The sequence below is a fragment of the Cottoperca gobio genome, chromosome 17 (assembly GCF_900634415.1).
Source record: "Cottoperca gobio chromosome 17, fCotGob3.1, whole genome shotgun sequence".
Taxonomy (NCBI): domain Eukaryota; kingdom Metazoa; phylum Chordata; class Actinopteri; order Perciformes; family Bovichtidae; genus Cottoperca; species Cottoperca gobio.
The window spans coordinates 19,590,568-19,607,066 of record NC_041371.1 but is presented as its reverse complement, the minus strand read 5'-3'; the positions used below and the strand labels follow the sequence as shown (position 1 = coordinate 19,607,066).

Genomic DNA, 16,499 nt, shown 5'->3' with positions numbered 1-16,499 from the left:
GCTCATTCGGTGGTCGCCTAGCATTAATTTAAAAACAATTTAAAAACATTTTAAATTGTCAACAAAAAGGGAATTAGTAAAAGTTGCTTTCAGGAGCTTTGTGAATATGTCTTAAGATGAAACTCAGATTCCTAAGAAGAGTAAGACAAGATACTGTCTCAATACGGCCGCTTGTTTTTTTTAAAGTAATGTTTTCAGGCTTTTGATGCCTTTAATGATGAGAATTAGGAAAGGGGGAGAGAAGGGGAAGACATACAGCAAATGGCCACGAGTTGGACTGCTGTGTGAGCCTTTGTATATGGGGCGCCTGCGCTACCGGGTGAGCTACTGGAGCACCCATATGGCCCCTTGTTTTGAAGCGATTATCTACCTTATAGCACTTTAAAACACTTTTTTTCTCCATCTGTGCAAGTTGTAGCACATGATTGATGATAACCAGCAGTACAGGGGCAGGTGTTGGTATGAAACTATAATGGAACCCCCGTAGGGTCGTGTTTGCAGCAGAGAGGGCATTACATTAAAATATACGGCGTTGGAACATTTAAAATTTTTAGTTACCCTGAAGCTGGAGAAAATGTAAATCTTCACATCTGAAGGATGTCCTCCACTAAATCACATCAAATATTTATGTGCTTAATGAATCCACTGTTGGAATTTTAAACTGGAGGCAAACTGGGACAATCAATAATATTCATACTGAATGAGTTTAAAAACATACTGGGTGATGAGCCTCCTGCTGCCAACCAATGAAACACAACATAGCAAACAGGCGCTGACTTCAGGATCTACTCCACTCCGCTCTATGCTCAGAAAGTTGCTGTGATTATGGAGTTTAGTATATGGAAAAGTTATATCAACTAATTGCAATAATGTAAAGACACAAAGGTGAACCTGAGACACAAGGTAACATTTATTCATTCCAAATTTACACAAATAAAAAGTTTTTACTAAAAACGTTTTAAGTGTTTCTCAATTCTCATTGATTTTAAAAATAACAAGTTCATGTTATACAAAAAATAAAAATGATGCCTGTTACACAAAAACTATTGTTAGGCTTGGTGCGCATTTATTCCTAAGAAACTTGCCAATTAAAAAAATTATTTGCACATAGAATTACTCCATAAAACTGGTATTTTGTGTGATTCTGAAACAAATCAAAGATGCACACACTTTGTGTAAGATCAGGAGCAATATCTAGGGTCTTTTGTACTTTTCTTTTTTTCTTTTTATCGATTTTTGGAAATTGTAAATCGATTCAAAATCTTAGAAGAATCTCTAATCTAATTTTGTCTTTTTTATTCCATCTGTGCCCTTAAAAGTAAAGATAGTGCCATGCTAAATCCCAAGAATGCCCCTATAATATCTTGCTGTTTTATAACCACACTTAAAAAGTATATTTTGCATATTCAAGTCAAATCCTAATCGTACAAGTGCCCTCCTGCTAGTTTGGTTTGCTCTCATTACACTAGAAACACTGTTAATTGAGTGCTAAGGGACGTGACCATCGAACTGGGCTCCTTAAAACTCACTGAGGTCATTAAGTCTCCTCTGTTTGCAAAGTGCTGCCAAACCTCTCTGTATTGTGTGTCTTTGGCTGTTTGTGGGTGTGAATATTGATGGAACAAATGACAAAGAACGCCTCTGCAGTGTCAGAAAAAGCTTGGACTTTACAAGACAGCCTATCTCATTTATTCCTCACCGATTCCAGTTTTTCTCATTTACGCATGTCACACAGCTGTTGTATCACAGATGCCGACATTCAAGTTGTCTAAATGGAGGCTCAGAGTAATTTAAAGGTACAGACTGTTGACCAATGTCTAGTTTATTCAATTAACCAGCAGAGTTCTGAGTGAGTGAGCGTGTCCATGACAAAAAGTATGATTTTAAAATCTGTCTTTCTGTGAGTTTATGTCTGTCAGTGAGTTTGATCGAGTCCAACTCAAACCAATCAAATGTGGAATGGAATAAAACACTTCAACAACGCCTGTCATACGAACGCCAAAAGTCTTCAAAGGCTCAATTTAGTTCAGTGAAGTGTCATTTTTCCCCAATACATTTCAAACTTTGATTACATTTATTGAATATTTTAGAAGCAGGATGCGGGGCATTCTTGATGTCACTAAATGTCACTTTGTGTTTGCCGAAAGCAGTCATGTGTAGAAGCTGCCCTGAACTCCTTGTTGACACCTTGCTCACAGCCTGTGGATAGAATTTGCTCTGTTCTCTGTATTTGGTGAAGTCTACTGAGACTTCTGACATTGGAAAAGAACATTGGTCTCCTGATTTTTTTTGTCCCCCTCTGAATCTGGAGTCCCTTTAGAGATCCATGAGGCAGGACTAGAGGCAGTATCTTCAGACGTTACCAAAAGCAATCTTAACAGATAAAAAAAAGCTCTTTAAGTCTACAGTTCAACAAGTTTATTCCACGTCGCCTCTACATTGCTCCACTCTCCCTCAGGTCCTGGAAGTGTTGTTACTCCAAATGAAAACGAATGTCTCGACACTCCATCTCAGCGTATGCAAACACACATGCTCCCGCACCGACCTCACATTCGCTGCATCTGTTCCTGAATTCCCCCAGCAACCTGACACAGCCTCACCCTCAATTTGACTCCTGATTCCCTCCCTTACAAGTTGTTTGTCTCTAGAAAGCAGCTGGTATTGCGTATTCCCCCAGCGCTGCGCAGACTCTACCTCATTCAATAAAAGTCACAATCATGCTCCTTTTCTGCGCGACCTTGCAGATACTTCGATGTGGCGGCAAGGTGGGGAAGAGATGGAGCAGGTGGAGGGAAGGAGCACAGGGGATATGGAAAGGTTGGGAGGAGGAGTAGGAGGAGGGGGACGGTGAGTGTTTGTAAAGCGACTCAGCGGAGCGTTGAGGATTCTTGCTGAGAGGAGCCCTTTGATGGGCGGCAGGCACAGTGTTTGGCAGGCCACGGGAGGCCGGTGGTGTACAGGATTAATGCGGCAGACACAAATCCTGTGATCAATCATGTTTAGCGGCCAACAACTGTGCTGGCAGAACACCCCGGCCGACTCAGGAGCTGGAATGCTGAGGCAAAACAAGCCGGTTGAAAGTGCTGCGCCTATGCCTTTTCCCTTCTGGGAAATGTGTGTGTGTGTACTGTCTGACAATTTTGTCTGGGTGCCAATGTCTGTGTTTAAAATGCAAATTATTAGACAACTGCCTTATGTTTTAAATCTGGGTGTGTATTTTGATATAAAAAAAGTGGATGTATACATGGGACTATATTTCTGTACAGCACTTGTGTGTCTCTGTGTGTTTGTTGTTTGACTGGAGTTGTTTACAACTGATTGGCTTCAAGAAACACCTCCCCCCCCCTCACTGTCTCAACCCAGCCAAGTAAGTAATGTCAGAGGAGAGATGTCACACGTACAAGCGCTGACATGTTTGTGTGACTCGTTGAACGCCTCGTCTCAGAGACTGCGCTTTCCGCCTCTGGCAGAGTACAGGGAGGGGGGATTGATGGAAGGGTGAACAGTGTGATCAGATTGGTGAGGATGTAGTTTTTTGAGGTGTTCATGTTCTCGTGCCAGGATCCAACTTCGGCTGTCACAGCCCCGCGGACGGTAGACAAAAGTCTTCCAAACAAAATGCAAACAAGGCTTTTGCTTTTTAATCTTGCGATATATTCGGCAATTACTGAAACAAAATGAGCCACTTTAGTTACATGTACAATCCCTGTACCGTAGGTCTTGTAAAGCTCTGGCTTTCAGTCAGAAACCAGAAGTTGGGGGTGTTTTGATAGCGACGCACGACATGCTCGTGTTTAATAAATGATTAGAGTCAAGAGCTGTGGCATTAGAAGTTTCCCCCTCAATATAAAACCTTAAAAGAGAGCGTTGACAGCAACAGATCATACATCGCCAATTTGTTTGTCACAAAATAAAATAAGTTGTTGGCTTGCAGCTTTTTTAAGTTCGATGTAGCTGACTTAGACTTGAAAAGTGAAAAAAAAGGTTTAGATAAAGTTTACAGTAAAAGCACTTGGAAAGTTGCTTCTAATATGTATTTCCTGGTTGAGGTGTAGTGTTGCAAAGCTGCTCCTGCTCACCTCTCCCAGGAGTTTCACAAGTGTTTACTTGCTGATTACACCGTGGGAAAAACTCTCAAAACAACTGGCCAAAACGAGGATACAAAGACAAAAGCAGGAGAGGGGGAACTTAAGTCTGTAGTCGGAAATCAGTTGTAAATCTACCTGAATGCAGCTCTTCACTATGCGCCTCCTTTTCTCCCCTCGGGGGCTTTTAATCTCCCACCTCTCTGCTGCACCAGTCCCACTCCTTCCTCCTGTACTCTTCTCAAACAACCAAATCTCTCCACTCCCCCTCCATCCGCCCGTCTGTTCGTTCTCACCCCCATGTCTGGCTCATACCGACTGCTTTCTGTCGCTTCGCCGCCACCAACAATCTTACAGTATAATTGTCTCTGCTGCTGCTGGGGGCGGGAAGGAGGGCAAGCAGCAGCTGGGGAGAGCGCAGCAGGTACTGACTGCCTGCGGTCTGAGCTGAGTTGATTTTCAACTGTGGGTCTGGCACCCGCCCACTACATCCGTGTCTTCCAGTTAGTCGGAATGAAGACTCCAAATCAACTGACTATGTGGATTAATTAAGAACACTTAGAGTCTGCTAATATGGTTGTGTGAGTGTGTGAGTGAGTGAGTGAGTGAGTGAGTGTTATCATTGTTTTACTTCAATCTGCTTGCTCCATGATACAATTATAGATATCAGTGAATAAACAGAAATAAAAGACAGAGGTGTGGGAGAGAGAGAGAGAGAGAGAGCGAGAGAGAGAGCGAGAGCGAGAGACAGAGAGACAGAGAGACAGAGAGACAGAGAGACAGAGAGACACTACAGGTATTGCCGCTGTTTATGATTTATCTGCTTGCAGGCCCGTGCACAGAAATATTTGATGATTGCACAACCATGTTTGCTATAGTTTTAGAGAGAGAGAGAGAGAGAGAGAGAGAGAGAGAGAGAGAGAGAGAGAGAGAGAGAGAGAGAGAAGAATTAGAAGATTGGATTAGATGAAACTGAAAGAGTGGAGAGCTGATAACAAAGCATAAATGTAAAGTGAGTTTTAGGGTGTGTGGGAACAAAGTTTAGTTTATGATGACTCTTCTTCACTGCTGGAGGGACTTGTCCTCTCAGTAGGGGCTCCACACAATCCTGCCTCTTCCAAAACAACAACAACAAAGCACTCAACTTCAGCTAAAAAAGCTGGAGCGATACCATCTCAACCACGGTTATTAGATTATTATAAAAAGGTAATTATTATTGCATAATATAATACAGTTGCTATCTCAAAATTCCTTTTGGAAGAACTCAGACTAAACTGGTTCAGAATCAATTTAGCCGCTTGCAGCTCTGTCACTAATGTTAAAATGATTAGATTATTGGATTACACCGATAGAAAACAAATGTGTTCTGAGCCTGAAGGTCCACGCTGCTTTTTACATTCAAACCCATAGTTTGCCGTTTTCTTTTCCTCAGCTAACTTCAAATAAGTATTATCTGATGTTCAAACATTTTATTGATTTTTTAGTGATTTATTGATTGATTTTATTTTGAAAATAAATGTTTGCATGTATGAAAGTGTGATTGCTGCTGAAACTGTTAAAATGCTAAAAAGAAGAGTTAAAGTTTCAGAATAAATGTAGCATAGCAGTGAAGTGTTAATAAAACGTAAGATCTGAGTAAAGTGTACGCTGAAGGGAAATCAGAGCTTTAGATTAATGTCAAGTGTCAGCTCAGTTCATTTTAAACTGAGCTGGAGGAGCCAGTAAAGGTGGAAAGAAAGGAATTCTGGTTCAAGTGTAAAAACTGAGAGCGCTCAGAGCTGACAGCTGTTGGCAGAGGAGAAATTAACAGGAAAGTTTTCTAGAAGTAGTACATTTACATTGTAGAGAGACAAAGACGCCATTACCTGTGTCTGTATAACCAACACAAAAGTGTCTGTGTTGGGATTCAGGAAAATGTTGTATTTTGACATTTGACATTCAAAGTATCAAACTGTCTGAAATAATGGATTCAGGAACATCCCTATTAGAGTAGAGGTTTCAGATGGTCTTCAAGACCTAAAGTAAAGTCCTGCTGCTAAACAAGAGAGGGGGGAGAGCCGTCTACAAACCATTACATTACAAGTAAAGGGAGACGCAGCTCACATGTGAAGACAACAGGACGTAGATATGGGATTCACATGTACTGTAGTTCTTTAGTACGCTCACATAATTGTGATGTGAAACCAAAACTAATCACATCACATGTCAATACAATGAGATTAAAACACAAACCTTGGTTCAGAGTTTTCAGTTATTGCAGACTTTTCTTTCTTCGATTTGTTTGTCTTCACTAGACTACATCTAGAAATAACAATAAAAGTAATCTTTAAAGAAAATATTTCCATTTAATTTAATTTCTGGCTAGCATTCAATTCATGTGTAATTCAATACAGACTTCAGAATAAACCAAACAGGGATTTTGATTGAACTATTCTCCTTGAAAACTAACAATACTAAAAAATGGATGGGATGGATGCTAGGGCTCTGCTGCACGCACCCCCCCTCCCCCCGATTTGAGATAAGAAGTGTCATATAAAGCCCGCAATGCAGCCATAACCCAAGTATGGAAGTAACTTCGAAACTGAACTTTCCTCACCCAGGACTCTGCCTGGCTCTTTGCTCAAACTATAATTATCCCTTTACTTGACCACTGCACCACCAACTGCAGTCAGGTTGCTGAAATATTCTTTTAAACCGAAACTCAAATCATTCCCTGGATTCTTGCATATTCTTGTACTATTCCCTCCTTGAACAAGTCTATTAATAATGGCTGCGGTCAGAACCATGCAGACCATCCAGTGTCTAAGTTCAGCCACTACCACTCTCTCCACTCGGCAAAGAAAAATAAATGATTTTATTTTTTAGTATGTCCCTCACAGAGTGCTCTTTTCCCATTCACTCATTGTAAGATCCTATCAACATTACATGATCCTCTAAAAGCCTTCAGTAAAGTAAAGTGTAATTGTGAAAGTAAAAGTGCCACAGCACACAGTTTACCCGTCTCCCTCGCTTCACACACCATTATTCATCCTCTCACATGTGACAAGCTGTGATTAGAATAGATGGCTTTGCCTACAGACAGGAAATGTCTACAGTCAGTGTGACAGCGAAGTACCACAGAGTGACTGTTTCCTCTTACAGAGACAACATGACAGACGCATATTGAAAGCAGGTTTTTACTGTCAACTGCAGTGTCATCTAGAAGAGCAAAGAGTCTGTGTAGCAGAAAACCCGACCACATAACGCACAAACACTACCATATCGTTGTTATTCAGGCAGGCACACTCGCATTTAGAAATGCAGTCGTGTACAGTACACAAAAAAGGGGTCAGCAGCTGCATTTTTTGTCCCCTTGATATATCAACCTAAAGCATAAAACAATTGTCTTTGACTTCTAAACGTACTACCCGTCACACTTTTCTACATTGTTGAAAATGTACGTTTTGCAGTAAGAACGTCATTGTGCCATCTTCTGTTCCTCCACAATAGCATGTTTTACAGACTGCAGCTTGCTTGGACCCGGAGGTTTCCTCTACTGCTGGCTCAGAGGCTGTGCTATAAGTGCCAATACTTTCTAATGATTTAATATGAGTGTGTTTTATGGTAAAAAACCACCAGAAATAATCTCACAAGAATATGCCTGTTTTTAGTGTAGTGGCCAAAGTCTAAATTGTTGGTCACATAACGCACTGGGCATTCGTACAATAGAAAGAGCAGTAAAGCTAATAGGCCGCCATGTTTGTAAACTTCCTCTAATGTTTAATACATATGACACCGGCTTATTTAGGCCTTTTTCTCAGAGGTTTCAGGGTCCTGGTGTTGCTCATGCTGGTTCACTACAACGGTGTACTACGACACTTAAATTAAACAGTAATTGTTAAGGGTAACACTTGTGCTTTTCCACAGTGGAAAAAGGCTTATCCCGTATTGCGGGTTTACAAAAACCACAAAGAAGGTCCATGGCATAAAAGAACGCTTTTGTATAAAAACTTGTCAGCAACTATGTGTATTTAAACACTCACCATTAACTGCCGATTGCCGATATATTCAAGTAGGTGTGTGTGACCTCATCCCTAAAAAGGCATTGTGTACAAACTTCCAGCATTTTCTTCTCAATGAATACTGTAATTCTGCACACAGCCACAAGAGGTCACTTGTCGGGAAATCAGTTAAGACTTTTAGAAGTGTTGGAACTAATTCTTCTGCTGGGGACTTGCACACAAAAACACAAATGCATATTGTGTACTTTTTGCAATTTGAAAATGTATAGTACGTGTGACAGGAACGAGACAAGCAAACTACAAAAGCACACCCAGACACACACGAGGAAAGCACAGAGTGAGTTATTCTATTTACAGATAGTTCCTTTTGGTTTGGTTCAAAAGTAATTTGAACAGCGGCGCAATGGCCAGATGATCTGTCTGAGTAACTGACAGCCTGCCAGATGTCTCAAGAGGAAACAATGCTCCTTCTGTCGTCGCTGAGGGAAATTAGACATTGAAAAATGTTGTGTTAAGTCAGTGAAATGCTGTAAAGATATTCTCTGTTAACCAAAATATCCCGTCAAACCGTTCTTGACAAATGATTTCCGACTCGTCTATTCATACTCTGTGAGCATCGGTTAGACGACTGCCCATAATTTACAACTCTATTTCATGTCATGGACGGGGAGTGAGTTCACTGTCTGCTTAGTGCAACATCATGCAGTCCATCATCAGAAACTTCCTGTCATACATTCACGCTCATTACAGAGCTTGTAGTTCTGTCATTTTGACAAAAACAAGAGCGTTGTGTATGATTGTCACAGTGTGGTGAAGGTGAGAACCCAAATGCAGTTCACTGGGCGACGATGTTAACAAAAAAACGAGCTTTATTGAAAACAAAGCCGAAGTCGACAAAGTACAAAAATATAAAGTAACAAACAAACACAAACCGAGCAGGACACGAGCAGGACACGAGCAGGACACGAGCAGGACACGAGCAGGACACGAGCAGGACACGAGCAGGACACGAGCAGGACACGAGCAGGACACGAGCAGGACACGAGCAGGACACGAATGACAATCCCACAAAACACACTGGGGTAGACAGGGCTAAATACACAGACACCAAACGAGAGAACAAGACACAGCTGGGGAGAAAGGCAGAAACACAAGGTAAGAGTAAGTGGACACAGGAGGAACACATTAACAATCAGAAGGAGAGGGTAAAGACACAGACAGGAAGTACCACTAGACATATAACAAGGGGGAGTGAACACTTCAACATAAAACAGGACACCAAAGAACAAGCAGATTGTTACAATGATGCCGTGATCCTCTTTTGCTTCTCAACGTTTATAGTCGCGAGGGAACAAATCATAGAAGGCAATACAATCCTAAACATGCTAATCTTTCAGGCAGCCGGTTGTCATCTACATTGACGCTACATGGGATAAAATGATTGATTGATGCAGCCGATGCCCTACGACGGCCAGGTCGAGCTATAAATCAGACTGAACCAGGCGTACGTGTACCCAATAAATTAGGAGAGCTATATACTGAAGATGGCACTGAACTCAGCTCTTGACAGGAAACTTAACAGTTTAGAGACATATTGGCTATTGTTGGAATCTAAAGTAATCTTTTTTAATTGGTTTGTTTATAATTGGCCTCTTTCAAGCAAACCCGCCACAAATCTAATTGTTTTATCAGGAGCTTGTTTAAAGAACTTTTATTCCTACTGTTGTGTTGCCAAGTCAAAACAGATTCAGTTAGTCCTGCTGGTGTCAGTGTGATGGACTGTTTTGTATTCACTTAATTTATACACGACACTTACATTTGTACCTTTGCTCAGGGACTTTGATAAATGCTAAATTCTGATTGCATACAAAAGTTAACTTTTTTTACTCAGATGTCGTTCATATGGCGATGTGTTCTCTTACTGTGACAGTTTGTAACTTCTGTATCATGATGCCAGATTGTTGCCATTACAAAGCCCTGATAAAGAGTTTTTCTAAAACCAAAAACACAAGAGCAGAAGGAGATGGAAGTGTTAGCATGTCCAGCTAACATAGCTTACTACACATGGTGATAATGCTAATGTAGTTTAATTTCCAAGTCCATGGAGCATTTTATACTGCATTATGCTGTAGGGTTACAGGTTACAACAAAAGAGTCCTGTCCGAGAGAGTACGTACATGTTGTAGTATTTCCCAACTGTGTGGAAAAAAGTCTGTTATGTTCTGCTGCTATTATTTTGTCTCTTCAGAGGAGCAGAAGCCTCAATGGACGTTGAAGTTGCATGCTTCATGTACGGCGTCATTTATTCACTAAATCTGTTTCCATTTTTCTTTTATTATTACACCAACTTTTCCACCTCGGCCAAGCATAAATATTCAAAACAGTTTGATGAAAACGCAACTCATACATCTACTTTCTTAGAATACCATTACTTCACTAATTTTACCCAAAAAAATAAAAACACCTGCCACAGCATGGTGTTATTTCAAAGTGGCTCGATATATGTGTGTGTTTGTCTATATTGGCGGCACATAATATTTGTGTTTGAGATTTCCATTAAATCCAATAAGCAGGAATACAAAAGTTTAATTTTCTTCTTCTTCTGCCCTCCTCACTGATTGGAGTCCTTCTGTAAATTTATGGTTTCCCTGCCTTCTCTGAGCCTGTCTATACACCTTCAATCTCTTCCTTCAACCCGTCTGACCTTCACTCTATCCCGTCACTCATGCATTTTATTTCCAGGACTCCTCGGATGCCTTGTGGCAAAAAAAACCTATATGTCAGAGCACATTGTGTCATTGCTAGCTCACTGAAGTCTCATTTCTCATCTTCTCCCTCTCTCTCCCTCATGGTCTCTAGGTGAGTGGCATCAACACATCGATGAGCAGGAAGCGTGAGCAACGCGTGTTGTTCATGGTGGTGGTCATGGTGATCTGCTACCTGTTGTGCTGGCTGCCTTACGGCATCATGGCCCTGCTGGCCACCTTCGGGCCGCCGGGCCTGGTCACGCCCGTGGCGAGCATCATCCCCTCGCTCCTGGCTAAGACGAGCACAGTCATCAACCCAGTCATCTATGTCTTCATGAATAAACAGGTGAGAGTGTGTGGGAGTGGATGAGGGGGTGGAGGGCCGGGGTCACTGCTTTTTATATTTCGCTGTCACGCAGCAGCAGGCGGAGGTCATTGGTTGTTTTCACTGTGGTTTGATATGATGTGAATGAGTCATTTTTTTATACTCCAATCAGCTCTTATTCCAGCGCATTCTTGACTGTGAATAATCTTAATTATGATCCTGTGTGTATAGATGATGAATATGAAGGTGGTGCCGCACATTTTAATCCAGCTATTTCTTACAGATTTGGGGAAAAGTGAATCAAGTAGCATCACAGGGTTCAATATCGAGCCATCTAATCAACTGTTCAATAAGAAAAGAGGAGTCGATGCCTGGGTCCTCTTGTTTGTATCTCGGGCCACGCTGGACAAATCTAATATGGTATCACCTAATCAAGGACTTTCAAGCAATTCTAACCAGTTCCTCGTACTTTTTTCAAACCAGAGAGGGTATTTCCAATGTCATGAACGCATCCATTGTCTGAAGTGGTAATAATTAGTCTCACAGTAGGTCTCAATTAACCTTGGCCATGCCCACTGACAATATGATAAATCACTTAGAGAGCTAGTATCTTTAAAAATCTTTAGAAAAGCTTGTAGATGGACTTTTGTTACTTTCTAACAGAGCAAGGTTGGCCGTTTCCCCTTTGTGCTAAGCTAAGATGCTGCTGGCTGTAGCCTTATATTTAAAAAGGATATCTCACTAACTCCTCTCATCTAATTATCCACCAGAAAGCAGGTCCCACCCACTATAAACCAATTGGAGCGCAATAAACAAAGAAGGAAAATCTGAAATGTGAAATTAATTTCACTGGTGGCATTCGGCTGAGAGCAGTGGAAGAAATGCTGCAAACACATGAATGTGCGTCCATCACAAGTTGAAGGGACGAGACAAACTTTTTGGGCCGTCAGCTTCTAAACTACACAGCGTTGTCTCTGCGTGTGCTTCTGTGGCTTGAGGGCCGGAGCAACATGAGACCTGATGAAAGCCAAAATGCAATCAGGGGTTGTGAAGTGAATCCCGACATCAGACATGTGTCCTCAGTTATTCCTTGTAATATGCCACTAGTGGCCAAAATGTGGCGATCCACAATGATTATAAACTAGATGTATATACATACTCAATTATTGACTGGGGGAAACCATGCCTCTGTATGTAAATAATTAATCACAACAGACCTCTAAAGCAGAGTGACATTGTGCAACTCTGGCTTGTTTGTTATTTTATGTAATCTGCAGACTGATGGAAACAAGCGTGTTTTTGTTGAGTCATTTAATTGGAGCTTTTTTATTCAGCAATTTCAGGTTCAGCCAGGACAGAACTTCAGAGGGACAGTGGGTGAAATGGATCCGAGATTCTCTTCTCTGAAAATAAGATTAGGTGTTTCTTGCAAAGGTCATTGGTGAATTCAATTCAGATTGAATGAGATACATTGCCTAACCAGGAGGAGTACTAATTTAGTTTTGCTCCAAAAAGATATGCTGAGAGGGCAGGTATTGTTTGATGGATAATTCCAGTTACTTATAACTAGGCATTGATTTCCTGAAGTTTTCTAATATGATGATTAATTGCTTTTTAAATCACTTGCTTCACTGTAGAGCTCGGAACTTGAAACAGCTTAAAAGTGATTCATATTTCAAAATACATTTGTTAATAACTTGGTTGATTAATTATCACAACATTCTGGCTTTAATTGCTCATTTAATATTTGTTTGAATTGTTTACCAAGGCTGGAATATTAAATGGAAATGGTACACAGGGGCACTTGACCCTTACTCGGCGTGTGGGTTGAAATAAATCTGAAGGACACAGTTGATTAAAAATATTTCCGTTATATAAAACCGCCTAGTTCTAGTCAAAGGTGTGGGTGTGTGCAAGATTAGTAACAGGCAAGAGGAGATATGGCAGGACATTTCTCATTTAATTAACACCTGAAAGTGCCATTTCCTGTAATATAGAGCCTTCAATCATTTATTTGAGTGTTTCACACAGGATCTTGCGAGACTGTGGTGGGTGGACCTCGGATATGTAAGTAAGAGTTAAACGCATCAATCTGGTGCACTCTGAGAGCAGAAGTATAGAAAAAAGTACAGATTTGTGAAAAACTTTGAGCTCTAGTAAACAATTTAAATCATAATCATATTGGATGTATGGATATGAATGGTGAAGGCAAAAAAGTCACACACACGAAGCATGTTAAACAAGACGTGGTCCGCGTTTCAAAACAGATTGGGTGGGTTGCAGACATCGCAGCAGAGCCCTTGCATGGAGCACAGTCTGCAGGGTTACAAGTCGTGCCGGAAGCCCCGCAGAGAGAGAGAGAGAGCAGCAAGCACTAAGTCCACGTCCCACATGAAGCAGCGAGGTTTGCACAGTCCAAGTAATTCATGGGAAACACTTTAAAATATTAGTTTTTCCCCGGCTGTAAGAGACTAGTTTTGTTTTGACCGGGCCTGAAGGCTCTGCTGAGAAGCTCTGCTGAGAAGCTCTAGTGAGAGAGAGGATTTCTTTCTCGTAAAATAAAAGCTGTTTTATCTCTGGGCAAAAGCGTAAAAACGCCTAAACACAACCGCAGCGTACTTTTTCCTTTTTCATGTCCTGCTTCCTGCTCATCTGGGCCTATGCATGCAAATTATTTTTGTTTGTTTTCTTGTGCAATTATGAATTACTTTCACCTGTTCAGACCTGTAAAAGTAATTCAAACAATCTTTGGTTTAATTGTTGTCAAGTACTACAAAACAGGGCTGTTATTATTTCAGTTTTTACTTTGCTGGTGCATATTTCTAAAAGAAATGTAACATCATATACTAACTCATAATGCGCAGACGGGAGTAATGGAGAGGCCCCGGCCCCCTTACGGGTTAATCTGGTTCACACTCATTAACCTTTCTCGATGCCTTTGTGTTGTATTCAGGTTTGTTTTGCTTTATTGTTAAAGCATGCATTAATCATTAGAACACCAATATCAACAATCATTCATGAATATTAAAGCAAACTAATTAACTACAGCAATTATTTCCATAATGACTTGCCAGCCTCACTGAATATGGAGCTACTGACCGTGTTTAAACAGCCCAGGTGTGTGACAGCAGCTGCTGCAAAAATGTCCAAAGATCCTACTTGTAATTCCCGACGGGAAGTGGACGCCAACAGTGTTCCCTGCCGACAGATTGTATTTACAGAACATATGACTTGAACGCAGCATCCGCATACTTAAGCAGTCAACTGTACTTGTCAGCTACCTTATGGTGAAACATTTTAACCAATGGTGGGCTAATCAGAAATTGGATTTTGAGTTTGACTGCTGTAGATCCATCCACAGATTAAGAAAAACTAAGGAAATAAAGAGCTGGTTGAAAACAGAGTTAAACTTTCTGTTTATCCCTTCAAACATTTCTGTTCCACAGCATCTTATTTGTTGCAGGATTTCTAACATCCAACTTATAAAAGTATACATAAGCTGATGCATTAATTTAGACGTTAACGATTTGTTATGCATATCTAGTGTATTAAGTTTTTCAGCTGGCATACAACTTTTAACTCCTCAGAAAAGGAGACCAAAGTCAATATATGAGATATGTATGAGCTTCCTAAATCCGACTTTAAATCCATAATAAAATGATTAATAACACAATCCAGAGCAGTGGTAACTGCAGGTGACTTTGTCCTTAGTTGATAGATGAAAATATTACTTTCAAAGCCTTAAGACATATCATGGCCATTACTTTGATTTAGGATTGGTCTGGAACTTAACTTTGTACTCATCTAGTTCCTCTCTCAAGTAGAGTATCTTCGTACAAAACAATACAAGGATTTAAGATGTTTTGTTCCTTCCTGAAACGCTGTTCATCACCGTGAGAAAAAACAACAGTGGAAAACCCACTGCGGCAGACTGATAAAACTGTTCTCCTCAAAGTAATCTTTATGATCTCATTCTGTTCTTTTAAGTGAAGCACACGATGCTGTGTACGGTTGTAGAAAATATTCTCTTCAGTCAGAGGGATTTCATGTTCTGTACAGAGACCTATATACAGCACCGTGTATGTTGGAGAGTAAATCTTATCACAGCTTCCAAAGCCGCTCAAGTGTTTTACTTTGCTTTGGAGTTTAAACTTTCCTCACAGAGTTACTGTCAAGAGTTATTTTATTGTGAAGTTCCAACATCCTGTTGAAGATGTTGCTCCGGCATCTGGAGTCCAGTGCACGCTGTTACATCTCACACTCCTTCCTACTCAAGCTCCCGCCGCCGCTAATTGACCTCACAGGGATGCTTTAGCCCACACATCATCGACCCCATGACAGCGTGAGAAAGAGGGACACCGGATGTCCTGTATGTCATTTTCAGTCTTCAATTCCTCCCAGCCCGTTACTATGGAAACTGTGAGTTGAGGCGAGTTGAAGACTAAAAATGCTGTACAGATACAAGTAGCTGCTGGTGTGGGTTTGTCCCATCCACCATTAACGGCGCTCGCAGCCAAGAGGTCTGAGGTGGATGTCAGGGACCTGCACAGAATTATGGGTAAGTTTACATTGAATCATCTCTTTGTTTAAACATTATTAAAACATTACGATTGAAAACATTATTGTTTCCCAACAAACTGTGAGTCTAATTTAAACTTTCCAAGTAATTACACACACACACACACACACACACACACACACCAGACACACACTCACACACACACACACCAGATACACACACACACACACTCCAGACACACACACACACACACACACACACACACCAGACACAGACTCTCACACACACACACACACACCAGATACACACACACACACACACACACACACACACACACACACACACACACACAGGATTAGTGGATAAACAGCCAAACATTTTGGATGTAAAAGGTATAATATATAACATTTCCTCATTAAAATGTCTATATATGTGGTTGATTTATAAACCTACATTATTGCAAATGTTTCCAACAATTTCATGTAATTTAATCAAGGTGACAGTCTGTTTCATTTAGTCGCCTGTAATGGCGTCGTATCCCCTTTGTGCATGCGTCAGCGTTGTGGTTGTTAAATGAACTTGTTATCCAGCTGCAGGCAGTTTAGATCATGTTTAGATCTTGGTCGTTTTTAACTGTATATATTTTTAACCAGATGAAGGATTTTAGTCTGGAGCTTCATTTTTCGTGGCAGAACATTTGTGGCACAGCACAGGAGAAACACTGATGTTTAATGTGAAAACTCCTTTAGTGTTTTTACCGGTTTTAAATCGACCGCTATAAAAACCTCCTGAACGATGAACACTGCGACAATGGTGATGGAG

General features: G+C 40.9%; 1 protein-coding gene across 1 annotated transcript in view; it reads left to right on the top strand.

The window, feature by feature from the left end:
- The window catches only part of tmtopsa (teleost multiple tissue opsin a), a 54,009-nt gene that overhangs the window by 24,514 nt on the left and 12,996 nt on the right, over positions 1-16,499 (top strand). Inside the window, exon 3 of the mRNA XM_029452688.1 lies at positions 10,946-11,179. Coding sequence (XP_029308548.1) covers positions 10,946-11,179 — 234 coding nt within the window. The remainder of the gene's footprint in view (positions 1-10,945; positions 11,180-16,499) is intronic.